The sequence below is a fragment of the Gymnogyps californianus genome, unplaced genomic scaffold, assembly GCF_018139145.2.
Source record: "Gymnogyps californianus isolate 813 unplaced genomic scaffold, ASM1813914v2 HiC_scaffold_34, whole genome shotgun sequence".
NCBI lineage: Eukaryota > Metazoa > Chordata > Aves > Accipitriformes > Cathartidae > Gymnogyps > Gymnogyps californianus.
Genome location: NW_026114224.1, coordinates 1,502,602 through 1,529,193, shown reverse-complemented (window position 1 = coordinate 1,529,193; position 26,592 = coordinate 1,502,602). Strand labels below are relative to the sequence as shown.

At 38.4% G+C, this 26,592-nt stretch overlaps 1 protein-coding gene and 1 non-coding gene across 2 annotated transcripts in view; both read left to right on the top strand.

The window, feature by feature from the left end:
- The window catches only part of LOC127028533 (ubiquitin-associated protein 2-like), a 93,390-nt gene that overhangs the window by 33,384 nt on the left and 33,414 nt on the right, over positions 1-26,592 (top strand). Inside the window, exons 8-13 of the mRNA XM_050914295.1 lie at positions 8,490-8,544; positions 9,686-9,789; positions 16,189-16,241; positions 22,431-22,498; positions 24,325-24,514; positions 25,202-25,415. Of these exons, the coding sequence (XP_050770252.1) occupies positions 8,490-8,544; positions 9,686-9,789; positions 16,189-16,241; positions 22,431-22,498; positions 24,325-24,514; positions 25,202-25,415 (684 nt within the window). The remainder of the gene's footprint in view (positions 1-8,489; positions 8,545-9,685; positions 9,790-16,188; positions 16,242-22,430; positions 22,499-24,324; positions 24,515-25,201; positions 25,416-26,592) is intronic.
- On the top strand, positions 24,833-24,916 carry LOC127028551 (small nucleolar RNA SNORD121A). The gene has a single exon (XR_007768021.1). It is a non-coding gene; the product is annotated as a small nucleolar RNA SNORD121A (small nucleolar RNA).

Genomic DNA, 26,592 nt, shown 5'->3' with positions numbered 1-26,592 from the left:
TGTAGGGCTCTCAGGGAGGGATTTGATGTGTACTTGTGCTGTTCCTTTGGGGTGAATCCAGTTGTCAGGCTTGCCTTCTGTTTTCGGTACCCAATCAGAGAAAGTACAAGCCACCTTAGAGGCTTTTTGGTAAGAGAAGGAATTTGGCATGGAAGAGTTTATGAGGAGAACTGTGGAAAAAGAATATTGCGGAGTCTTAGGTACAACTCCGATCTTATCCTGTAGAAGAGATAGGAAAGATGTTGAAAATGGATTTGATGTGGAATCAAGGGATGTGTAGTTGGTTTGGATTTTCACGGGTTGGAGTGGAAAGAGGCTTGTTTTTTCTTAGAGCAGGAGGAATGAAAATGAGTAACCTAGGTACAGCGCAGATTGTGTGGGGAGGTGGGTATTAAGTGAGTTAAATTGATAAAGTGCACAGCAGAGCTAATGTACTTAATAAGTAATGTCTGACTCGGGAAAAATTCTGCCTTCAAAGGACTCTCTTCTCTTTGGAATATCCAGTAACGAGGCATTCAAAGACAGGCACATCCAACTTCATTGTCTCCAGATCTGCATCTTGAAGGAGTGGAAAGATGCAAAGACATGTAGCTTCCAGAGGGTTGTGAGAATGACTCGGTTGTGCCTGTGGATCAGCAAATACCAAATGGTGTGTGCAGAGAGGTAGCTTTGCTGAGGAGGGTGTGGTATAGTTCACAGCTACAGTTTTTGGTATGTTAGCACTGTTAATAGATGGAATGTAAGTCTTTTGGTTATTTGTTTTATAAAATAATCCTTTATACTCAAATTATAAATATAAAGGTAGGATTTTTTTAAATTGTTGGATGAAACTTAGAGGTTAATTTCAAATGCAGTCTATTTTTTGCTTTGTAACCTTATGATGAACAATACACTGCTTTTGTTGTCAACACTGTAGCTCTCTAGATGAATATGTCATGTCTCAAGCCAAAGCACTTAATCATCAGATCAAACTGACATATCTGACTGAAGAAATAGGAACAACTTCAACCAATTTCTGTTCACTGGCTTAGTGTACATAGTATTACTGTATCTCTCTACCAAATATTTTAGATTGTACATTCATGTGAGCAAAGTATCTTAATGAAGTGTTCTCAACTGTCTATGATAAACCCGTTGAACGACTTCAGGATCATTATATTACAAGTGTGTGTATTATGTGGCAGGAAATACCTAATTTAATTTTATAATGCAAGCCCTTGAAATCTGCAGGGAGTTGTATAAAGCTGTGTAATTCACTTCTCAATACTTCAGGGATGCATGACCTTCTTTCTTTGGATATTAGTAGAAATAATAAAAAAAAGCTTCCTGCCATTTCATTCAGTAGTCTTTCTTTTCTGTTACACAGAATAGTCAAATGCAGGATAAAGTACTTCAGCTGAAAGTAAATAGATTGCTGGTAATCACCACAGAACCCTTTTTTAGAAATGTTTCATGCAGAGTGTGTGTGTGTAGGAATCTAGGCATTGGATACAAAATTAGGGGTCAGCTAATATCTGAGCAACGCACTGTCTCTATTTTAAGCTACCTTCTCAGGCTGGAGTTATCTTACTGGCTGCTTTCTAGGGGAAGATTTGCTGGGCCATTGTATTACTGCTTCACTGTAGAACAACCTAATTTTAAGAAATGATACGCACTGAAAATAGCAGAAATGGGATTGACACTGGGGTGATAATGTGCTGTTTACTGAGGGGGAAAACCCCTGATACTGAGTATTTCAGCCTTGGTGCTGTAGGCACTAGCTTCCTTGTGCAGTAGATCTTCCGTTAATGACTGTGTGACATTCCTTGCAACTTTATAGGGTAGTAGGCATATAGTGTACAAACACCACTGGTTGCTGGTATGCAGGAGATCAGGGATTTGAAGTAGATACGTGTTATTGACTGATTAACAGAAAGCAAAAATGCATCACAGGATGTGTTTCAGGACACATCCTAGCTGAAATTGCTCTGCCCTTAATCTTTGCTTGCTAAACTGAGGATGTAAACTTTGGCTTGGAAAGGAGTCAAGGAATTTCTTTTTTTTTTTTAAGATGGCCTTCCCATCTGTCTGTCTTTTCAGAACTGAATTTCTTGAACGAGCTTAATTTAGATGTAAAAAATACTATAATGGTGATGGATAGTAATTGCATCAAAGTTATTATATTTATGTGTCAGTATTGCAAGGATTTGTAACTGTCTGGAATGGAATCTCGTGAAGGAATTATGGAGGAAGATGGTTATGTCTTTAGGATTGTCAGCTCTAGAAACGTTTCCTCATTTGTGTTTTAATCAGCTGCAGTGTTATATACAAATTGACAAACTTGACAGGCACAATTTTTTTTTTTTTATGCTGCTGTTTTGTACTGTTCTCAGATCTTCAGTTTTAAGTGCAGGTCTGGTTCTCCCACTGTCCTCCACTCCATGTTGAAAAGGATGCGGTAGAGCTAGAAAAGGCTTTTGAAGGTACTGGGAAGACTACATTTATGGAGTGTGAGGAACAAGCAGACTAGGACTTCTCCACCTGCAAAAGAGAGGGCTGAGTGGGTGTATGGTAGAGATCTGTAAAATTTCTGCGGAGAAGGTTCTGTGGGGAAATCAATTGATCACTCCAAGAAAGTATGCAAACGAGGGAATATTAAATGAAATCAGTAGGTTACAGGTTCAAAATGAACTTACGGAGGTGGTTCTTCATACATGTAGTTAACCTGAGGAACTCCTTTCAATAAGATGTTGTGGGTGCTGAAAATTTACACACAGAGAGACTTGACAATTTCATGCTAAAAAAGAACCACAGCAAGAAAAGGAAAAACCACTGAGGGTTTTGATGTATGTAAATTATCTTTGGCTGAGGAAGTCTGAGCCACAAATGGTTGAAGACCAGGAGAGTGTCCAGAGAAATTGCACTGTGGTTTCAGTTCGTGTGCTCTTCCCTAGATATCTAATTGACCATAGCTGATAATGGGATAGCAGGTAGATGAACTTTTGGACTTGATTCAGCATAGAAATTGTTAGAGATTCATGTGTAGCAATTCTCCTGGTTTGCAAAGTGAAAATGGATTTGTCGCTTTTACTTCTGTTCTGTGATTCCCTTCCTCTTTGTTTTTCCAGAGCAATGTGAGCATGCCATAAATGTGGATGCTGTCAGGGAATTTTTTTCTAGCAAAACAGAAATAAAAATGAAAGGGAAAAACATGTTTTAATTTTGGACAATCAGTGTGAAAAGGAGCCTTTCAAACTTTTGGTTTTTCTGCTGACTGTATAAGAAAGCAAAGCAGCTTACCCTTTTTGTAAATATCTGACTATAGTCCAGCTTGTATTCTTGATCTTTTTTTTTTTAAACGTTTTTTAGATAAGTATGCTATCCTTGAAAAAAATAAGCTTCTATAACCAGAATTGCATGTCTAAACATTTTCTTGTTTTAAAAACTTAGCACAGTTGGCACAGGATATATTTTGGATTTCCTTTGCCAGAACTAGTAAGGATGTTGGTTTTTCTAAAACATGAATGTAGAGCAGACCTTTTGGAGGTCACAATCTGAAGTCCATTTAGTTTTGCTGTAGTTGGTTCTGCATTGATTAGGAAGCTGTGTGTGTCATGTAATTTTTTTTTTTTTTTTTTGAGATTAACCAGAACTTAGCTTTAACATAAGTTATTTATTTTCTTTTAAACATAACTTTAGAGTTGAAATTTTTTTGCACGTGCTTCTAAAAATGGTTACTAGAGTACATGCAGTATATAAAACTGATCCAATGCTTCTAGCTTTATGATGACTAATAAGACAAAAGTGATTTGAATTATTAAATATAATTTCAGTGTTTGTTTTGGTAGCATGGAATACCTAGAATACAAACTTTCTATACTTAGCCTCCTTATCTCTTCATAAGGCTTAAGCCTCCGTCACCTCGGCGTCTGCTGGGAGGATGGCTGGCTCTGCATTTCCAGAGCAGAGACCAGGGCTGTTCAGTTACTGTGTAGTCAGAGATAAGCACAAATCTAGGGTGTTGCCTGCCCTTCCACTCTGCATTTCCTTTTCCTTTCAGCTGTTCTTAGGCCTCTTTCTTAACCTTAAAGTGTCTTCATCTAATTTAAACCTGTCAGTGTGAAAATCTGAGTTTTTAAATAAAGCACCTGTGTTGCAGTGGAAGGATTTAGGTTTGCAAGCTCAGCAAACTGAATTTTCTACAGAATAGGCTATTAAGTTAATGGGCTAGTCCCATCCAAGTTGTGGTACTACACACTTTTCTCGTGCTCCCACGTAGTGTGCATTTGTTTTGGGGGAAGAAACGTTGTGAATGAGATGAACGATTCTTTCCATGCATGGACAGTACCAGAGTGAAGACTTGATTGTGTGATTATGAGTGTTTTGAACTCCCAATGGGTTTTAGTGGAAACAGAAAATCTCACCACCTGCCTGGGTATAAGTGTTGACTTCTCTAGAGTTCATTCCAGAAAAGAAAAATGTAAATTGAATAAGTGATGGCTAATGTGAACCTAGTCAACTGAGGGAGATGTGCTGGAGAGCAGGAAAAAAAACCCCAACAATACACAGCTGAACAGAGTTACAATGTTAAAGGAAACAAAAACATGTTTTAAATAGTTCATCGTTTAAAATGATGTTGGATAAGGGGTAGTAGCAGGAATGTTGATCAGAATCAACTTTAAACATAGTTCCCCAGTCCTGGTTTCCTGGAACAGAAATGAGTAAGCAACGCTGCCTTGATACTTTAGGTGGCTGTTTGTAGATCCAAGTGTAAAGGAATGTGAAGAAATGTTATGAGGTTTTATATGAGGCAGGGCAGTAATTTTGTTCTTTGCCTGATGTCCGTCATTTGCTTTTGTGCTCAATATGCTGATTGATTGATTGTAAGAAAGTCTATTCCTTTAGATTCACTAGAAGATTTAATGAGCTACTGCCAAGTCACTTGTTCTCTTTTTGTGGGTAGATAAAAATGTTGATAGAAGAATTGCTCATTGTGAATTACCACAGGAAAAAAAAATTTTTTGTAAACATTGACCGTTGCGATCTAAACCATATATACACATCTTTTTAGAGTAGTGTTAAAGCTATACTTTTTACGTTACAAGCATAAACTGGGATTACTGCTGGGAAGAATTGGTCCTGTCTGTCTCCTGGTGCATTTGAACTTTATCAGAGGATTGATCTAAGTTTAAAACTAACCAAGTCAAAAAAGAAAAAAGGAGGCAGGCAGCATGGTAGCTGGGGACAACAGGTTTTTTTGGTGGCTTATCCTGGTGTAAAGGTGACTGGTTTTCTGGCATTTAGCAAGTAGGGAACTGGTTCGGAGAGCTGATCCAACAGTGAACTAATAATTTTGTTTTCTGATGGTGGTTTTGTGCTCACTCACTGGTACGTGCAAAACTGTCAGTGCAGGAAAGAGCAGAGTTTGTGATCACTGGTGAGAAAGACCTCAGTTGTAGTAGTTCTGATTTAAATGGGTTTAAGCTACTGTGGGATTGCATGCTCAGAATTTGGGTCCCCGCTCTGAATTGGGGTGTGAAGCCCCATTTGCTCACTGACCTTTTAGTCACTGTTAAAAAGCATCAAAAGTTTGTGAATACCTGATGGGCATTCATAGTTGCTTCATGACTAACTTCTCTGTGTTAGAAGACTGTGCCTTCTAATTGTTTTAAGGCCATGTTTTAATTTTGGCAGCTGAGAGAAGTAACTTTCTTAGCATGAGAATTTAAGAATATATTAGTGATCTGGTTGTGTCAAAGAGAATATCAGCCCTTTCCACTGACATCTTGCATTAATGACCACGATGTATGAGATTCCATGTCCGAGTTAGAGTGGTCTTTCAGTGGTGAGTACTCACTGTCCCATATTTTGAATTAGTTCTTTGTAAGTGTCTTTTCTAGCTTTGAATTTAGTGTTTTCTGTAGCCCCACTGGTTTAGTACTTCCTTTTTGTCTTCATTGGAATGCTTTTTGTTGCATTTGTTGATTAAACTTAATTTAATTTCAGTTTTGACAGAAAGCATAGACACAGCTTTATGAAGTTAAGGGAATCCACTTGAAATTCAAGTTTAGGATTAACTTTCAAAGTGATCTGGTATAAAAAAGCCCTTGCTGGCTAGTAGTCTGAGACTGTGCATGGAACTTCAGGAACAACATGATTTCTTTCTAGCAATTTCTAAAATCGTTAGAGGTTCTTATTGCTGTTTTTAGCCAGTAGTTTATTGTGCCTATGCCAGTACGGCATCTTACATATGCCTTGCTTGCTAAAACTTCATCTTCTGTTTAATATGCTATGGTTATTCTTTCAGGCTTTTGCACTTGGGAGGCTGGGGAGACTTACCTCCTCTTCTAAAATCTATTTGTACTTTCATGCTAGCTATTCCAGCTAATTTCTCTGTACTTAATGTCAGCCTCAAAAATATTTCTGCTTGACTGTTTCTGTGATTCGCAGCTCCCAATCGGTCTTGTAGCTGAGCCTGTCAAAAAACTGTTGATCTTTCTTCTGTGCATCATTAGTAAATGGTGTTTAATGCTGTATTGATAGCGGTAGGAAGTAAATTTATTACATAGATGGCCCCTACAGTGTCACCAAGTAAACTTGTTTAGCTGGTTCTACTCTTAAAAAAAATTATTTACTGGGCAGAAAGATAATCCAGAGTGCACTGACTTCTGTGCATCTGAGAGCTGCAACCCTGTTACGCCATGGATCAGCTTCCCAGATTGGGGATTTTAGGTGGGCAAAGGAGAGAAGAGCAGTAGAATAGGTAGGCTGAGCAAGGAGGTTCAGAGGCAGAGTTACAATCAGTTGGATACAGCAGGATCTGGGGCACTGTTTATGGCAGAGCAAAGAGCACAGCTCCACGTGTGGGCTTGGTGAAGAGGGATGGCGATTGCTGGGTTGCAGGTGTTGTTACCTCTTTCCTAACCTCTGTCTGTCCTCTCTCCAACCAATTGTGAAAAGAGAGCAAAGAGGGGAAAATGTAGAGATAGCAGGCCTGGCCTGATGTCAGACTTCAGTTCTTCTGTGTTCTTGTTCTTCTGTGTTGCTGGATGGGAATCCTTCCTCTGCAGGTTTCTATGGTTCCTCTGTAGCTAGCAGTTGTCATCTTGTGTAAGATATGGGTAAACTCTTTCATCAAAATGTGGGTAAAGCTATCCTGCTATTTTGATGCTTCTAAGTAGTCCTTGAAAATGTAGGTAGTAGACATTTTAGAGGTCCAGAAATATCTTTTAAAACTTGGACAGTGAACTAGGGCAAGGGGAAGAACGAGTAGTGAGGGGAGGGAAAGGAAAGTCATTAAAATAGGAACTTCCTAAACTGGTTTTACCATGTCCTGGAGCTACTGTTCTTATTCAGTTTAGGTGGTCCCCTGAAAATAAGGGGTAATTTTGATCCAAATTCGAACAGCCTATCACGGGTAATTTTGATGTTTGGGCAACCAGTGTATTGGTGATTTAGGATTATAACTTTTGTGCTCTGGTAAACTTGTAGTTGCTTGGTGACTTATAATTACCACATAATTTTGTCGTTAAAATAAACATTGCTTTGTTCTCAGTCTGCAGCTCTTGACCTCCTCCTGTTCTTGTAATACAAAATAATATTCAGAGTCTTCCTCAAAAAAACCAACAAACTGGAAAAGCCTCAGATATTGAGGTCGTAAAAAAGGAAAAAAAAAATCTATGTAGAAATATGCCACATGTAAGAAATAGTTTCTAACAGTTTACGTAGATGTGTGCTTTATGGATGGTTAAGTAATACAAAAATTTTCATGCCTTGTTGGCATCATGTAACATGCAAAAATAAAGCCATTCGCTGTATCAAGAAGCTTGTAAACTGAGGCTGGTAACCAAATTTGGAGGCAACAAATATTTGTTGTTGTTAAAATAGAAATTAATATTCTTGTGGGTGATAACAAGGAAGTTTGAGTAATTTGAATTGGGTAATTTTCATGTCAGTAACTATGATTAAGGGGGAAGCAGAAGGAATGTGTGGTCGCAGGTTGGCAAAAGCACGGGAGGGTAGGGGTGGACAGGTGGGCTGAGTCAGAGAAGGAAACAAATAGAGTATTTAAACTTTCTCCTCACAGACAAGGAGTAACAGGGAATTTCTTGAGAGATCAGGGTGCGCAGGGAGGCTGGGATTCTAGAGCATCTTAGGCAAGAGTGAGAAATTAGAGACAAAATTTTGAACACTGTCTAATGATTTGGCAATAGCAGTCTCATGTGGGATGGGTCTTTAGGTAAGTCCTTTTCTTGGCATTTGGAGCCACTTCACTAGATACAGAAAAGATAGCAAAGAATTGCAAGTCCTACTGAAACACATAGTCTTAGATGAACTGTGGCTTACTTATGTGTGTTAGGGAAACAAATTCTCCTGTGAGGAAATTTGGGAAGTAAATGATATTTAACTTTACGCTAGTTTTCTTCTTCAACCATAGTATTTTCTAATGTGACAGGCTAGCGATTGGCGGCTCCTCTGCTGTTGCTGTTAAATGGTGTTTTCTCTCCTAGGGTTTGGACGTGGCAGAGGGAGAGGAGCAGGGAGGTTTTCAGCCCAAGGCATGGGGTAAGAAACATGCAGAGCACAGATTTTGGCAAGGAACAAACTCAGTGGCAACATTAATTGACAATATTAATATTGCCACTGTATGTATTAATATTGCTGTATGTTTGATAAACCAATATGGATGCAAAAATTCACAGATCTGTTAGATGATTAATGGATTATTTTTGTCTTAAACTAGTATTTCTAAGTAGACACACCTATACAAACCTAATGTAAGTTCACTCAATGTTAATATCTCAAACTTGGAGAACTCGTTTGTACCTATCAGTAGCAGCCACATAGTGCCTAGGAGGCTGAAAGTTCTGTGTGGTGCGTATAGTCCTAGGTCAATTTAAAAAAAGATTTGTTGAGGTTTCATGCTTTAGCTGTTTGGGCATACATCGACCCTAAAACAGAATCAAAAGAAGTTACTCAGCAGCTCTAAAGTTTGTTCTCAGTTTTGTTGGAATAACTTGCTTCAGAGAAGTGTAGCCTCCACTACTTTCACTCAGTATTTGCCTTTAATGACATTTCATGTAATATCAGTGATATCGTGATGAACAGAAGGCTCATTCTACTTCTCTAATAATCCTTCTTGTTCATACTTGTAGATGATAAACTGAAAAGAGGTTTTTCTTCAATAATCGTTTTTCACCTTTTAGCTGCATCTGTGTGTTTTGGCATTGATGTCAGGAGTGCATTCTGAAGTAGTCTTACTGATGTTCCGACTCCTGTCCTGCACAGGTCTGGTGCTCTGAAAGGATATGATACTGGTTTCTCATCAGTCATCCACCTGCTGAGAAACTATCAGCTGAGAGGGGCTTATCATTGTGCATATAAACTAATGCTTTATAAGACTGGGAGGAGTACGTATGCTGTTAACTGCTTTTTCAGAAGTTGTTTTGGTTCAGTTTCTCTACAGTTGGTTGTTTTTTTTTTTTTCAATCTCCTCACTTTTTTCTCCTCTTCTTTTCTCTTTTCTCCCTTTTTTATCTGTGTCTGCTCATAGAGGAAAAAATTCTTTTGAAACCAAAACTATCAAGATAAATTATGTGGAAATAGAGATGTTAAATCTAATGCAACTTCAGCTAAAAATGATGACACTTGTGTTCATTGAATGACCCGTGTGTTCTCTTCCATTTCTTAACTTTTAAAACTCTAGGACATTTAACCCTGCAGACTATACGGAGTCTTCTGCCACTGATGGCTTTGGGACAAAATCAGAGATTTGGGAGACTGGTCAGAATGATGCAGATGATGGAACTGGTAAGATGCTTCAAGAAGTGGAAGGATTGGAATGAAGACCTGTAACAAATTGCAGTTAAAATAACCATTCTGTTAATGTTCAGTTAACTTCTGAAAACGTGAATACATCTCACGACACAGATATTAGTTCATTTTTATAGCTTAACTGCTACTAATGCACAGAGCACATGCTGTAGCCTGAGTGACTCTCTGGTTAGAATGAAGGGAAGGCAATTTGCAATTTTTTTGTTTTAGTACTAACAATCCCTTGAGAGACAAAGGGATTTGAAGAGTTATTGGAAGAACCTTGTATGTGAAGAACTGTTTAGATATCTTAAGTACTGCTTAAGAGCACCTAATGTTAAGGAGTGTAAGTCCTACTAAAAGTGATTGGTCCACAGGCATTGGGCAGTAGGGTGTGAATATCTAAGTAGAAGAAGAAAAAGAAAAGAAAAACCGTTTACAAATATGAATCCCCTCAGTGACACTGGGATGGCTTTGGCAGCCCCACCTGTAGTAGGAACGTAAGGACAACGCAGGAATGTAAGGATGTGAGTCTCCGGGATGGAGGAGAGTTCCAAGATCTGCCACCTTTGAAGAGAAGAATTAACTAAAGCGTGAGTAGGCACTTGAATAGAAGCCAAAAGAGCAGTCTGCCTGTCTGAAGATAGAGGTAGCTGTGTGTTTCTGTATGAAGTTTCAAGTGTGAAGTATGTGCTCCCGGCTAAAGGCAAGAGACAGACATAGTTTGGAAAGGAACCGCTTAACAGTGGTCTCATAGTGATTCAGAAATGAAGAATGTGACCTGCTTGTCTGTGATTGGGAAAAGAGGATACCTTGCTGCTTCCCATATTCTGTGACAGGAGATGAAGACAAAGGAAACCCTGTGTCAGGATGGAGAAATTCATGTACGTTATTGTCCACACTTGGGAACCATTGAGTGATAGGAGAGATTTTTTTTTTTTTTTAACCCCAGCAAAGGGTAACTTTTCTGATCTCTTCATCGCTGAAGCCTACTCAGATGATTTTTCATCAACCCCTGTGTCAAGGGTAGAAGGAAAAGACTGATACTGGAGGCCAGGGTGCGCTCCGTTGAGCTCTGCTGTGAGCCACTTGAGATGCAGCTTTCTAAACTTCGTACAAGCCATTTTCCGCTTAACCAGAGAAGACAATAACAGGCTCAGAGTTTAGGAGGGCTTATTAGGCAGCTGTCTTGTCACTCTGAGTGCCTTCTAGTCCAGTGTGGGAGAGTGGCACTGAGTATATTAATGGTTATTGAAAGGGAGCTCTTTTGCCAAATTATGGCATCTTTCCAAGGAATTACTTTTGAAATGACTTGGTGCTATAGCGCAAACAGAAATGCACCTTTTACTTTCACTCATGTTAGTTTTTCAAATAAGTTTATCAGATAATGAGTTAGAAGGACACCTAATGGCTTGAAAATTCCCCTAGGAATACTGATACTGTTTGCTATATGGTAGTGGAGGGCAGGGTATGTTGTCACAAGTATTGCAGAAGCAATAAGGTTAACTAACTAAAGAAAGAAGACATACAAGAAAGGCATGAGGAGACTGGACCAGAGGTAGAAAATTCACTTGTTATTAATGAATGCAACTATAAGGCTGTGGCTTACAAAGGACTTTGACTTGTGCTCCACTTCCCAAGTGAGCTTGAATGTTTTGTGACCCTCCCTGCTAACTCTGGGTAGCCTTCATGTGCCTCCCCTACGGCAACCTCTGTTCCTTCTTGTAGGCATCTCCTCAGTCTTCAGTAATGGAAGAATTCTGCCTAGTAATAAGAGTAGCTTGGTGTGGCTAAACAGATCCCCGTAAGAGTACGAATGTGTCTACATGAGGGGTTTGCTGCTGAGCAAACAGATTGGTGGAAATTCAAAGTGCACTAGTTGATGCGTGGAACTTCTTTTTGGATGCCAAGTGCATTTTTGCTGTTAGGCTGTGCACGTGTCACTGAGAACTTCAGTAACACAACTTAAGGCATGTATGGAAAGTTGGGGAGCATGGTATGGAGAAGAAGGTGTGAGAAGGCATTTGGGAATTTTCCCTGGCCTCGTCAGATTAATGGTTCTTAGGGGTATGAATGAGTGAGTGTCAGTGTGGGGAGTTTCTGCAAAATCATTTGGTTGGTGGAAATTTAAAGTAAACTAGTTAAGTGTGAATGTTCTTTCTGGGTGCTAAGTACCTTTTTGCTGCTCATCTTAATTTACTTTCAGTGCAAATGGAAAAGGCACCATAACTGACAAAACAAAAATGTATATATATGACTATACGAAGTGTGTTTTATTTTACAGTGTTTCTTCTTTAGACAAGCTGTCGGAATGTCATAAATAAGTCCCTGAGCCAAAAAGAAGAGATCTCTAAAAAGAGTAGGCTTTAAAATTATTTAGTTTTGTCCAAGTGGGAAGCACTTTCAACCTTGTGATGAAAAGCATCTTGAGGGTTATTAGAGGAGGCTGCAGCTGGGGTAGTAGTTTTAAAGCAGAAGAGAGAGTTCTGGGAAGGAAGATGGAAGCAGGAGTAGGGGGAAGGAGTGGCAGACAAGGTGTGGGGCTGGAAGCAGGTTGTACAAAGTTGAGCTGTTGATTTGGCTTGTTAATCACAAATATTAGTTTTCAGTTGTTTTTTTTTCCCTTAATTTACATTGCTGTTATGTTATTTATTACTGGGACTGTTGATTTGTAACTAAGTTACCAATGTGGAGTTACTAAAGATGTGAATGAGGGGGATGTATATGCATGGAAATCCATAAAGCCTGCAGTGGGCTAGTGAAGAATGTCAGATAAGAGTATACACAGAGGAAGGGCAGGATGGAAATCACTATCTTTATTCCTCATTACCCAGTCCCATTTCTTCTTTCATCTAAAAAAAAAGAAAACAAAATTAACTCATACTAGCTACTTGGAAAATTAGTGTCTTTCATCTGCAGTTACATTAAAAAGGAGATAACTGGACAACTACCTGGAGAAACAAAACCAGTTTTGCGTATCAAAATGTTTTCTGAAGACATCATGCAAATATAAACTCTGTGGAGTTCTGAATATTTACTAAGTATTTCCTCTTTAAGCCAGTGCTGGGAAAGGATCAACATCAACATTTTCAATGAAAAAGAAATACACTATTTGTTTCCAAAATGTAGTTGCCCCCATACGTGCTCTGAAAGTGCTCTAGAACCTCTTGTCCTGAATTGTTGCAGATGCCAGAGGAATCACAGTAGCCTGAATGAAAGGTGTTTCTAGGTGCACCATCATGTAATCCCATAGAAGAACTAGCTGGTTCTGTGGAGGTAAAGTTTAGTGTTGTTGGTTGAAATAAAAAAGAGAGTAAAGAGTGAATCTTTAATGGTTCATAACATTTAAGTGTAATTGTATTCCAAATAATTCAGCATCAGTTTTCCTGCATCCTAATTTTTATAGAAGTAATATACAACTGAAAGGCAAAGAGAAGGGACAGGTGGGAGGAAACAAAATGACCAGTCCTCATCCAAAAGGGAATAAACTTGAACAGCGTGATTGATATTTTCTTACAGGCATGCTGAGTGTTCAGTCTCTTACCTTTTTTGTAATGTACAAGTCAGTGGGAGATCCTGAACATCAAATCACAGCAGTTCTTATAAATAAATTGTTGGAGGTGGTCACTTCTCAGAGTAGGTTATAAAAATGGTATTGTATTCCGGTAATTTGCTGATACCTCTACTTTGATAGAGTTTCATAAATTTCACAGAAAAACTTCATTCGTTATTATCTTAGTTATGAGCAGCCTTAAATGACTCTGAAACTGAAGAACGACAAGAAAGAAAAAAAAATTATAGTGTAACTGTCAAGGGGGGAGAAGGGAATTGTGTAGCTTGGAAGTTACAAGGAAGTTGTTTTTTAGGACTGTTGTAAAAGTCAGAAGGAACATTTTAAGGAAACCTTCAGGTCATTCTAGAATGTGAATGTAATCCAGAAGGAAAGGATTAGTACATAAGTTTGGGATAGACCAAAATAAAATTATTTTGGGGCTAACATCTATGGCTGATTATTCAAAAAAGGAAAAAAAAAAAATCAAATAGTGTGACAGGAAGTGAGGAATTGGAGGAAAATAGCTGAAGACTTACCAGAAACATATAGTATACTTTTTATTGGCTTTATAACTTTCTAAAACTAAACTTGTTACAAAGGGAAACAGGAAAGAGTCACAGATAGCCATCTAGGTTGAAGTTGCTATGACAAGGATCCTTGAAAACACAAAGCCTAATTTTGATGGAAAACAGAGAACTCTTAAATTGTGATGCTTTGCAAGACTTGGGGATAAAGGTTGGGAAGAGGATATATGGAGTTGCAATAATGCCGAGGTGGATTTTGGACTAAAAGGAAATTGATACACTTGTGGCAAGATCAGACTTAGAATCCCATCAATAGGAGGAAGGTGTTAGCAAACTGAATTTAATGGAGAGAAGAGCAGTGAAATAACTGAGGCTGGAAGGATTGAGTTGGGAAGGTAGAGTGTTAATAAGCAACAATAATAAACTTAGCTTGGGTAAACTAATAAAAGGGTGAAGGGTTGTGTTCAGTATTTAAAAAGAGTAAGCTCACAGAACCATGGTCATAAGTAGGAGCAACAGGTAAAAGTTTAAATTGAATGTCAGGAAAATGTCCCAAGTATTATTCTAAATAGGTTTGGTCTCCCAAAGGTGGTGGGAGATACTCAAGAGTTGGGCTTGATTTGTCTGAGCTCTTTTTGTGTTTGTTTTAGCAGACTCCAAGCTCTGTTGTTAGAGTTCTGACACCAACATGAGGTTTGTCTTCTACAGAGGCAGGCCTTGCTCTGACTGATGGGAGATAAATATAAGCAGGGCAAATACCAGGATGTATTTCTTTAAAGAAGAAATATCAGAGGAAGGGATCCTGTGCTGGTCAGGAGAAGGGAAAGAAAATCAACCGTTTCTTTAAAAAATGCTGCTCATTGGGTTTTTCCTCCTTTCCAAAATTTCTGTGGAAATGTGTGGATTAGTCTAGAAATTTGAGGCATTGTAGTAATTTTGCTGTGCTTGGATATGATTATTAGTTATTTTTCAAGTACCTCGATATTTTGCAGCATGTAGAAACCCCCTCGTTAGGGGCTGTTTGGTAAAATGTGAGCACGAGATGTTTCAGGCGACTCTATATTGCTCCACAGAGCCAACACAGAGCAGATGTTACCTTGCTTAGGACCTGCCAAATAATTTTGGATTCCAAGGTATAAACCCCCTCTCTTCTCCCCACTGTGTATATATCTTCGTGGTAGGCCTGTTCGCCTCACTGGATTAGTGCCATTCGACCCTCCTCTGCCCAAGACGCTGCTTTGTAAAGGTGTACAAAAGAATGCACTAATGTAGTGATGGCATTAGTACAAACTGTATTTGATGCTGTCTTCAGGGGGCTTGTTTCTGGATGAATGTATCTCAGAGGGTTCCTGGTTAAGTAAAAGGAGATGATTAAAGTAGTAGTTCTTTTGCTTTTGTACTTGATCAAAGGTGATGGTAGCAGGAACTTTACTGCTGGTATTTTCTTTGCTCGTGGTTATGTAGTTTAAATGAAAGCTTTGGTTGTTGCTGGGATAACCTTCCCTATGCTTACACTGGTGGGCAAGGCCTTCAGTCCCTTTATTGCTCTTGCATGTCTGTGCCTGCTGTTTCCTATGGAAGGGATCAGGTTTTTGCATCCGTAGGATCGTTTCCTGTAGTTTTCCCATTGCCACATGCTGTGGACTGCGCACTGTGCTCCAGTGTTCACCAAATAAACTCTGCCACAAGTTACGGGAAGAAGTGTTTTGCAGCTACAGTGGAAGCCTATTGACTCTTCTGCTGCCGTTATATGAATTATATATGTTTTAAAATAAAATTGCTCTATTAGGGGAAGGGATTGGGATTGTTCTGCCCTGAGGAGAGAGTTAACAGGGTTGGAAAGGAGTCTCCAGAGGCATAGCTTAGGTCTTGAATTGAATATGTTGAAAGTAGGATTATGGATGTCGGAGCAGGTATTGTGGTTGTGTTTTGTTCAGGCTCTGTATGAATTTGTGCATGAAACTGGGAGATCCCATGGGAGGGTTGAGTAACCTCTTACTGTCATTGGGGACATAGGAGGAAGTTCTTCCAATGTTTGGGATTAATCACTGGTTGCAGACATGCATTCATGCAAATTGTCTGGTACCATAGTGGCTAAGAAATTCCTGAAATCAGAAATTAAAGGGGAAAAAAAAACCCTCCCAAAATTTTAAACCTGCAGACCAATTTTCTAGAGCTTCCCATGTTTCCAACCACTATCTCCTTGCTTTGTTTTCCACTAATAATGAAAACAGGATTGCTTATAAAGCAGAAGGGTTGAAATACGACATTGTGCTTTTAGCTTGTAACTGTTTTCTTTCCTTCCCCAAATTACAATAGGAGCGTGGAAAAACTCAATAGAAGAATGGACAGCAGAAGACTGGAATGAAGATGTAAGTGTACCTTGTTGGATAGACTGATTATTTACCTTTTTCAGAGTTTCTGTGTTGTCTTCAAAAACTAAATGTTTGAAGTAATACTTTGCTGTATGCATGCAATATTTCTTACTGTGTTTCTTGCTGTAGTTCCTGTTTAAAATAGATATATTTAGATAAGCTTATTTTTTAAATAAAATTGAATCAAGAAATATTAATTTATATTGCTGGGTGGACAATACATAGATAATAAAATTTATCCTAAATTAAGTATTTGTGAATTATAGTTCTCCACTGCTCAGTGCTGATGGGTGTTAACCGCATACTTTCCTCTACTATTGTGTAGGGATTTAAAGCCATATTATCACAAGACTTTTATGTAATTAAGTGCTGAAGCTTACTATCAACTTTAGACTCCTCATTTGATGCTTTTTGTTTGAAAACTGCATAATTGTTTCACTTAGTCTACTTCATGTTCATAATATTAAAAAAAGGAGTTAGTAGTATGCTGCAGTTAGCACTTAATTGCTTCATTCCTGTTTCATCATGATGTGTTGTCTAAAGTACTACAACAATTTTGGTTCTCATTCTTTATCAGGCAAGAGGTGTCTTCATGTCTGCAAAATATTTGGCATTTGTGATCATCATGTGTGAAAATCGCATTTGTGATTTTAAGTTTTCAGTTATTATATTAAAGCTTAAGCAGTTCAGAAAACAAACTAGGTAGCAAGAAATATGGAAAGGAAAACTTAGCTTTTAAGAAGTTTTTCATCTTTTATAGGAACATCCATTATTTCAAGTTTATTTTCAGAAGAGTAAGAGATTGTCTCAGAAGTCATCCCTTTTGCCTCCTCCTGTAGGGTGGCATGTCAGTGTTATCCCTAGAATAACATGTGAATGTGTCATATAACAGATATGAAAACTCTGTCCTTACCTAATGAGAGGTCTATGTCTTTTGAGAAAATTAAAAGAAACTCTAAAATTCCTAGGTTTTCTGTATCAGTTACTGCTATCAAAAGCTGGCATCTTTTTTAAACCTGTCCTCTATTTCTGCAGTATATGCTAGAGGTGGACTAAGGGCTAAGGATAGTGAAAATTTATGGCCTTGTTCTCACCCCTGTTTGCTGGTACAATACAGCATTTGTAGTAAGGGAGGGGTGTTGAGCAATGCTGACTAGGGATAGAATTTTTTTTTTTTTAATTAATTATTAAACCTGAGTAATTTGCACATGAATCTTGAAAGAGCAGCAGATGAAATCTCTAGCCTGTTGTTATTTTTTTATTAATTTTAGAGTGCTGGAAAAACCCCCGTAACCTAGGAGAAAGTTGTTCATGTGCTGATGTTTGGAAAGAGTGAATGAAATGGCCAGCTGCAGACAAATTAGCCTAAAACATCCCTGGGGAAAAAAATAAAGGAAAAATTGATTCATCTGATTTAAAAAAAATAGAAGTGTAAGAATACAGCTTGTGCCATTCAGTGTAGTTTTATGGAAAATAGGTCCACTTCAAATAAACCTGATCTTGGTCTTTAAGTAAATTACAAGTTAACTGTGAAGATAAAATATGTCCTTGTAAGAGATTTGATCTACATCTTTTGTTCTAACAATAATTACATGCTATCACAAAACACATTAAGTGGATTAAAATCTGCCTTGCAAATTTCGGCCAATAAATCTTTTGCAGGAGGACCCTTACTGAATGTGGGCATTTCTAGGAGGGCTATAAAGGAATCCAGTCCCAGGCCAGATGCCATCTGGTGTCTTTATCAATGATTTGGAAGTAAAAATAAAATCACTGCTGAATAAAATGTGTGGGAAATCCAAAAATTATTGGAATGGCAATTAAAAGTAAGCCAGTCATGCAGAGAAATCTGGACCTCTGCTAGACTTAACCTGTTCAAATGACAAATGCTTTAATATAGCCAAGTGCCCATTTGTTTTATAGGAATAAAGGCACACCTCCAGAACAAGGGGCTGTTTTCTGGAAAGCAGCAACTGAAAAATTTTCAGGATTGTAGTGGATGATGAAAAAAGAACAGCTCAGCATAATCTCCTAAAGGGCTGATGCTGTGGCAAAAAAAAAGCTATTGTAGTCTTTTTGCCTGTAGGCACTCTTCACTGTCTCTTAATCATTCTTGATTTATATTTCTGTATGTGGACTCTCCTGAACTTGATTCTGAAGTACTGCATCCAATTATTCATTGCTTTTACAAAACAAAAGTTGTGGAAAATAGCTGAAAATTATTTACTGATAGAATTGGTGCTTGAGAGTGAGATTTTTAGTTTACTGAATCTGAAAAGGTTACTCTATTAGCATATAATGGACTCTGATTTTAGTCTAGCAGAAAAAGGCATAATATGAACCTGTGGCTGGAAAATGGAGCCATGCATTTAAATGTATAATAAACAATTCTAGCAGCATGACTAATGATTAAAACAACCAAGGAAGCTGATTTATTTGCTGTCTGCAGATAAAGACCAGGTGTTTTTCTGAAGAATATTTTTGTTTAAATGTGGTGTTCTCTAGTCAGATACAAGTTAGGAGCAGGTGAGTGAAATTTAATGTTGTTTGACCTGAGAAGGATTAGATTTTTGTGATCTAATAGTCCTGTCTGGTATTTATCTTTAGTAGTGAGTATTGAGCAAGTATAGTAGGTTGTCAGCATGCTCTTAAATAGAGTGGAAATTACTTGCAGTGAAAATAGGAGGTTGTATTTTGTTAAAGGGATATTCAGGGCATGGACAATGAAGGACCAGACAAATGTTGAGGTACTGTAGATGGCTCTGGGTTTTCCTCTTAAAATTGTGATCGTATTCTCCTGGCCAAAGAAAATAAAGTTTAACTACAGAAACTATCAGAAGGGGAGAAATAGAATACATACAAATTGCTGGAAAGTGGATGAAGGCAAACATTTTCTGTACAATATTGGTAGTCTTAGTTTTTATTTGTAACAACAGCAACACTTTAAAAAAAAAAAAAAAGTATTTTAGTGGGAGTGTTTCCTTTACCAGGAAGCAGCATGAGAACTTGTTTTAATTTCTTTAACTTCAGTACATCATATCAAAACAGTAATAAGGTTTTGTTATTTCCAGTTTGTTGATGTTGAGTTTTTATGAGGATGCTGGAGTATATTTTCCTGTTCTCCTCACCTATCAACTGGCCATAGGAGCTGGTAGCTAGTTGTGTCATGGTTTAACCCCAGCTGACAACTAAGCACCACACAGCCGCTCACTCACTCCCCCCACCCAGTGGGATGGGGGAGAGAATCAGAAAGGTAAAAGTGAGAAAACTCATGGGTTGAGATAAAGACAGTTTAATAGGGAAAGCAAAAGCTGCACGCACAAGCAAAGCAAAACAAGGAATTCATTCACTACTTTCCATCGGCAGGCAGGTGTTCAGCCATCTCCAGGAAAGCAGGGCTCCATCATGCCTAACGGTTACTTGGGAAGACAAACGCCATCACTGAACATCCTCCCCTTCCTTCTTCCCCCAGCTTTGTATGCTGAGCATGACGTCACATGGTATGGAATATCCCTTTGGTCAGTTGGGGTCAGCTGTCCCAGCTGTGTCCCCTCCCAACTTCTTGTGCACCCCCAGCCTCCTCATTGGTGGGGTGGTGTGAGGAGCAGAAAAGGCCTTGACTCTGTGTAAGCACTGCTCAACAATAACTAAAACATCCCTGTATTATCAACACTGTTATAATCACAAATCCAAAACATAGCCCCATACTAGCTACTGTGAAGAAAATTAACTCTACCCCAGCCAAAACCAGCACAGTTGTTAAATATATTGTCTGGTGATTGGAGAATGATTTTTATCGTAGAAACAGGAGCTGAAAAGCACAGGCATTTCACTGCAGGTGGAGGAAATACCCTTGTGAGGCCGATGCTTGCAAATGGTTCATGACCATTTGTTCAGTTCTGGGAAAATGCCAGAGCCTCAGTGAAAGATTTGCAAGTGTAGCGTATGATGAGCGTAAATAACTTTGTTAGGAGCCGATAATACTACTTCTAAGAAATACTAAATACATCTGTGTAATAAAACTTTTCAGCTGCTGCTGCACGAAGTATGTGTTTTGACAAATGCCCTAATCATAGAATGGTTTGGGTTGGAAGGGACCTTAAAGACCATGTAGTTCCAACCCCCCTGCCATCCTAGCAGACTTCTGAATTAGGTGCTTGATTGGAGCTTGTGGCAGTGAGTTTGCCACAGGGTGTAGTGTAAACTTCAATGTAGCCGAGCTGGTAGCTGGAGACTTGTGTTTTGCATGCTGGTTCACTTGAAGAGAACATTTCCTCTCTCATATGTCAAGCATGCTTTTGTGTTGTCACAAACATCTTCAGGCTCCTCGATTTGCTTAGTTTTCAGGATTCATCAGTGTTTTGGCCACGGTTAGTCTTATCCTGGGTTACGTGAGCATAAGAAACTGTTGACATTACAAGAATTTAATATTTAATCAAGGGATTGCAGACCATAGGCTGCTGCTCATGCCATTAGCTGACCTCCTTGTGCCATATAATGCAGGAGTCTCATAACACTACAAAAAGTATAGTACACATTCTAAAATAACACGTACGGTGGGGAAAGGGCTGAACAATAGAGAAACAGCCTTTTTAATTGCAAATATGCTTGAGCTGAATCTTCTTTCTTTGTTTTGGTCAGTACATAGAGTTGTGGGCTGGCAGCATTATGCACAGGACAGAGTTGTGTTCCAGAAAGATGGGATTAAAGTACGTTGTATTGGCAGCAAGGGAAGGGAAGGAAATGGAGGGAGGAACTGTGGTGGTATTCATTTTTTCATGACACAGTGTGTTGCACATAAGTGGGTGCTAGGAGAGCACATGAAACATTTGAACTTTGCTTCTGAGTGGTAAGTGATTTGCTCCCAGTCAAGCCCTTCTGCGTCCTGCTTAAATCAACAGTGTTTCATAGGAGAATCCCAATCAGATGACCGCATTCAGGGATATACGTGCTTTCAGTAGAGCTGCCCATGGGATGGCAGATGAAATTGGCTCATGTCCGTGATGTCCTTTAAACTGGGCTGCTAGCAATGTATGCAATTAAAAATGCATAATTTCCTGGAAGAGCTATATTCAAATGTCACATTCTAAAGGGATTGTGAATGTTTGAATAGGTCAGTTATTCTTTAGTCTAAATACAAAGCTACATCAAAGTAGTTAAGGGTGATTTTGTGCAAATTTAATTTAAAATATAACCATTATACATGCATATCTCTATCTTGTTAAACCTAACCTGTACTGGCTTAAGACCTATTCTGGTTTGCAAGTATTCCTGTCAATAGAAATGAATTAGCCCTAGGAAGTTGTAGCTGTTTAACTACTATTTTTTTAAAAAGAAAAGCTATGAAACGAAACAAAACAAAAACAGCAAACAACCCACCCCCCTACAAACCAAAATCACCCTCTTTCCCCCAAAAACCCCAACCAACCAGCTCACCCTCCCCAGTTACCTGTGCAAGTATCTATCTATATTGTAACAGCATGGTGAAAAGCAGTACAGTTTTCTGCTGTGGATGGCCTGACTGGTTATACTAGTATAAGCAATTACATGGTTCTCCCTTTATTATTGTTTTCAAACTCATGCACGCAGAGCAATTAGTTTAAGATGTTATTGCTGCCCCTAGCAGAAATGCCAAGAAGGAACCACGAATGCTAGTTCACTGTACATACCTGAGTGCAAACCTGCCTCCACTGGTGATGTGAGCTGAAATGTAAAACACAGGGATACACGAAATGAGTGAGTTGGAATGGTGCAATGTGTTAGACTTCTGCGACAAGATTTATCAGAGCTGCTCTATGGAGTCCTAAATTATGTCTGCACAAGGTATCTTTACACTGATGATATACCAGCTGTCATGTTAATTACTTTCTACTGGTATATTTTTCAGTTAAAATATTGCCCAAACTGATGTAGTTACATTGGTATACCATTGTGTGTGTTCAGTAGATCAAATTTCCTAACTTTAATTAAATTGGTACTTGATTCTGTGGAGAAGACTTTGCTGAAGTTTGACCTACGTGTTTTTGTCTTTTTAAGCAGAGCTGCAGCATAACTGGTTGTAATGGTAGTTTGACTTTACTTTTATCTGAAAGTACAAAGATGGAATTTCTGCAGATGTCGCAGCACTGAAGTGTGAGCATGTGTATGATTAAAATACCTTCCTTCCCCCTTCTCCCTCTTTTTCAGCTTTCTGAAACAAAAGTCTTCACTGCTTCCTCTGTTCCAGCTGAGAATCATGTGACTCCTGGGCAAAGGTAAGCTCTTCTTCCACAGTTTCCCTATACCTTAAAAACCTTCTGCTTGGTGAAGCAATGTTAGCTTGCACATATAAAATGTTGACTAAAACACAGGGCAGCCCTGGTCAGAGATTGGTCAAGCTAATTTCAAAATTGCGAAAGCCTTGCTTGCAAATTGTTGGTTTTGTGGGTTCCTGTGTTACCTATTATTGACTACGGAAGTGGAGCCAAACTTACCAAATCCACGAGCATAATACTGAGAAGACCCTGTCTTCTGCACAAAGACAGCTTACGGGCAGGAACAAAAGTAGCTGGGAAGAAAAGTTTGCTGCTGTTGAAAAGGAAACTCTAGCTTTGCTGTCCAGAAAATGGAAAGCCTGTAGATGCAGAAAGTGTTCAGAACGTAGTGCTTTGACAAATATGTTAACAGAAAAGCTTGTGTTGGCAAGAAGGTGAATTTCCTGGTAAACATCACAATTACTTGCCTTAACTGATGATATAGAGTTCAGATAGAGAACCAAAAATATGGTAGTTGCTGCCTTCCTTTGCTTGCCTTTGTCTTCACCAAATGCCTGGCCAATGATGTTGTGGAATCAGTTGTCCGCATTAGCCTCAGGTCCCAGAAGAGCAGGTTAAAGTTGTGTGATGAAGACTTTGGTAGTTGGATAGCATGAGATCTGAAAACTAGATGGCCTAATGGTCCCAAACATCCTGATACAGCTGTACTGCTGTACTCCAGACTGCAGCAAAATTTTCCTTATAACATGGATGTGACCTGGAGGAGACATGGTGTCAGTTGGTCTACAGTTTATATTCCTTTCCTTTCCTTCTTAAAGGTGGTATGCTCACATGTTCATTGTTCTAATACAAATATTCTTCCAGTGGATGTCCCTCAAATTATGTTAGAAAATATTGTAGTTCATCAACTCAAATTCTGGTGCGTTGTGTTTTTTGTGGGGTGTGTGGGGTTTTTTTGTTGGTGTTTTTTTATTTTGTTTTTTTTTACTTGCCATAAGAAAGGTTTGGGCATTAAGAAATCTATGCTAATGAAAGTGCTGGAAGCAGCTCTTCAGCCCAAGCCTGCGGTATATTTAGGATAAACTTAAGTCAGAATTTTTGGAGTAGATTTCTTTTATTGTCTAAATGCTTTGCTTTTCCTTGGATAAACCTGTGCTAAACATGTGGTAGGGGTTAGTAAGCCATGCTAAATGTAAGAAAATTCATGTTTCTCATCCTGTTCAGGTATGTGTGGTAGAGTAGTTTTGGATAAGTGCCTACTATCTGAGAAACTTAGCTTTTATTTCTGCTGCTCTTGTGACTTCCATGTCATCACACATTCACTCAATTGCTGCATGTGTAACTTTATTCTTTACTGTCCTCATACCCACCCTATACAGAGGTAGGACTTTGATCCCTTGCTCTTTTTAAAGGGATAGTGTGATATACAGAGAATGTGGATTATCAATATATATAATGGGCTTGCAGGCAGGATCCACTCAAACATAATGTATGTTTTATGACTTGTCTCCAGTTACTTGGTTATATTAATCATATAGGTTATTTATATGATACATGATGTTATAAATTTGATAATGTTTGAAAAGAGAGCAAAGATAATTTATATTCTAACTGTAGTGGAAGGTTTCAGCTAGCAGAATTTTACTTTCTGGCAAAAACCTCTCTTCTACCTCTTTTTGTATGGCAAACAAGCAATATTTGAAAAGACTTAATCAGTAATAATTCTGTTGCCAGTATGGCAGCTTTAGTACTGTTAGTGCTTTCTTCAGTTTCAACGCAGCTTAATCATCATGTTTATTCCAGCCAAACTTTGCTTTTTCTTACAGCATTGATTTGGTAACACTGCTTCAAAAGCCTGTGACTTCTACCCAAGAGACAGAAGGCAACTCATTTGAGGCTCCCCAGCAGCAGACCTTTGGCCAAGCCCTAGTCTTCACAAATTCTCAGCACAGCACCCAGATGGCATCAGGAACTGGCAGCTCCAGTGCTGTAAACTCTTATTCTCCTCAAAGTCTGGTAAAATTATCTTCTGCTTTCTAAATATTCTTCTTGAGTAAATATTTCAGGTTAAACAACTTTTCCAGTACTGGTCATTTCATGAGATGTTTCAGTATTTGTAAAATTCAGGTTGCAAATGTTGAAGGAATGGAATTAATAATTCTATTCTTTCCATTCACACACGCAAAAAGCAGGATTACTTTTTTTTTCTGGTTTTGCTAAGTAGTTGTTTCTCGGTTTACATGAAGTACTTGTATTCATTTTTTAGTAGAGAGCAGATGCTTTTACTGCATGCTGATTTAGGATGAAATCACTTGTTTATAGTGAAGATTTCTATGCCAGAAAACTATGATGTGTTATTTCCAAGCATATATCTGACTGCTTTTTGTGGAAACCTGATTATTTCTGAGTCAATTGTGAGGGCTTGAAATTGGGCACTTGTATTTATTCTCTGAAAATCAGTTCAACTATTAGTAAATACATGCTATTTTGAGATGCATGGATTCAAGTAAATCAGTATTGTTGCAATCAGTGGTGGAAGTTGTATCAGTGATAACCAGAGAGGATTATTAGTAATCTAGGACTGAAGAGGTTTTGGTTGCTGCCAAATAGCAGCTGTAGGCATTGACCCTGTGGTTATGTTCAAATTATTTATTAAATACTTAACTCCACTCCTTCCCCTCTTCTTTTTTTGTCTTTTGGTAGTCTGCAGTTCTTTGTTCTGGCTTTGGAGAACTTGGATCCTCTAAATTGGCAAACTCTACTGGATCCCAAATCTTGGACCAATTGAAATCTCCAAGTTTGGGTCAGTTTACTTCTCAACAAAACAATAGTAGCTCTACCACCACTGCCACAACTACCACATCATCCTGGGATCTACAACCACCCATTACTCAGTCCTCAGTCCTTAATCAGTTTGGTAAGTGCTTTGACACTCTCTTTCTCTCTTTGTTAGCCTGTAAGATTTCTTAATGTCAATGACAGTTTAAAATGGCCTTAAATGAAAAGCTTTTTCTAAAAAATGTAATCCTAATAATATAATTGGTTACAACATTGTGTTACGTTTACTTGCTGGTAATAGACATTACGAGTATATCACGAACTAAGTTTTGATAGGCTTAAGCCTATCCATAAATGTCATTGCATCTTTAGAAGTTGTTGAGCCTTCATGTAATGACATCTTTGATTTAATGTGCTTGAATATTTAAGTGGAATTTTGATGTGACTTTGTTTCTCAACAAATCCTGGAAAATACTTATTTTCATTGTGCCTATGCTGCTTCTAGCTGAGTATAAGGTTGTACCATGTTTTGTCTTTTTTCCCCAATTTTTTCTCTTCTAACCATTACATGAATTTTGAATGAGTACTATATAATTTCTTCATAATGTGCATTACATCTCAGTGTTCTATCCCTAGTGTGAAGTCTACGTGTGCTGAGAATGATGTAGGTTACCCATTTTGTCTATTCATAATTGTATTTTCATTTAATTTCAAATGTATTTTCATTTAATTGAGTAAAATTAGTAGAAACAGTGAAAATGACATAAACTTGGTTTTTTGCAGTGTAGTTCCTAGCAGTATTCTCACTGTGAAGAGTGATAGCTCTTATATCTATCTCGTGTGTGTGTGTATATGTTTCCAGATAGATAAGCAGCCAATTTGGTAGCAGTTATAATCTTTTACACACAGCAATTCTGAAAAAATGTTTGCGTACATTTTAAGTTGCTTTCTAATGCACTTTACCAACTGAATAAAAAACCTTCACATTGCAAATGCTGTGGATCTCTTATGGTTGTTGACCAGTGCTCTGATCCACTGCCTGGCTTTCAGCATCTGAAAAATATGAAAGGGGAAGACTTGGGAAAAAAACTGTCAGTGTCCAGTGTCTCTTGACTTTCAGCCAGATTGAGATGGTAGATGACTTCCTATTTGTGTTGAAAATCTTCTCCTTTGTAGGGGCAGGAAATCCTTACTCATAATACCTCTAAATTGCAACTCCAGACCCCTTGGAAGTAATCACAATTTATCGGCACAGTTAATTGCAGTGAAGCTTGCACTGTTTGATTAAAATAATCCGTAACAGTTTTTGAGGCCTA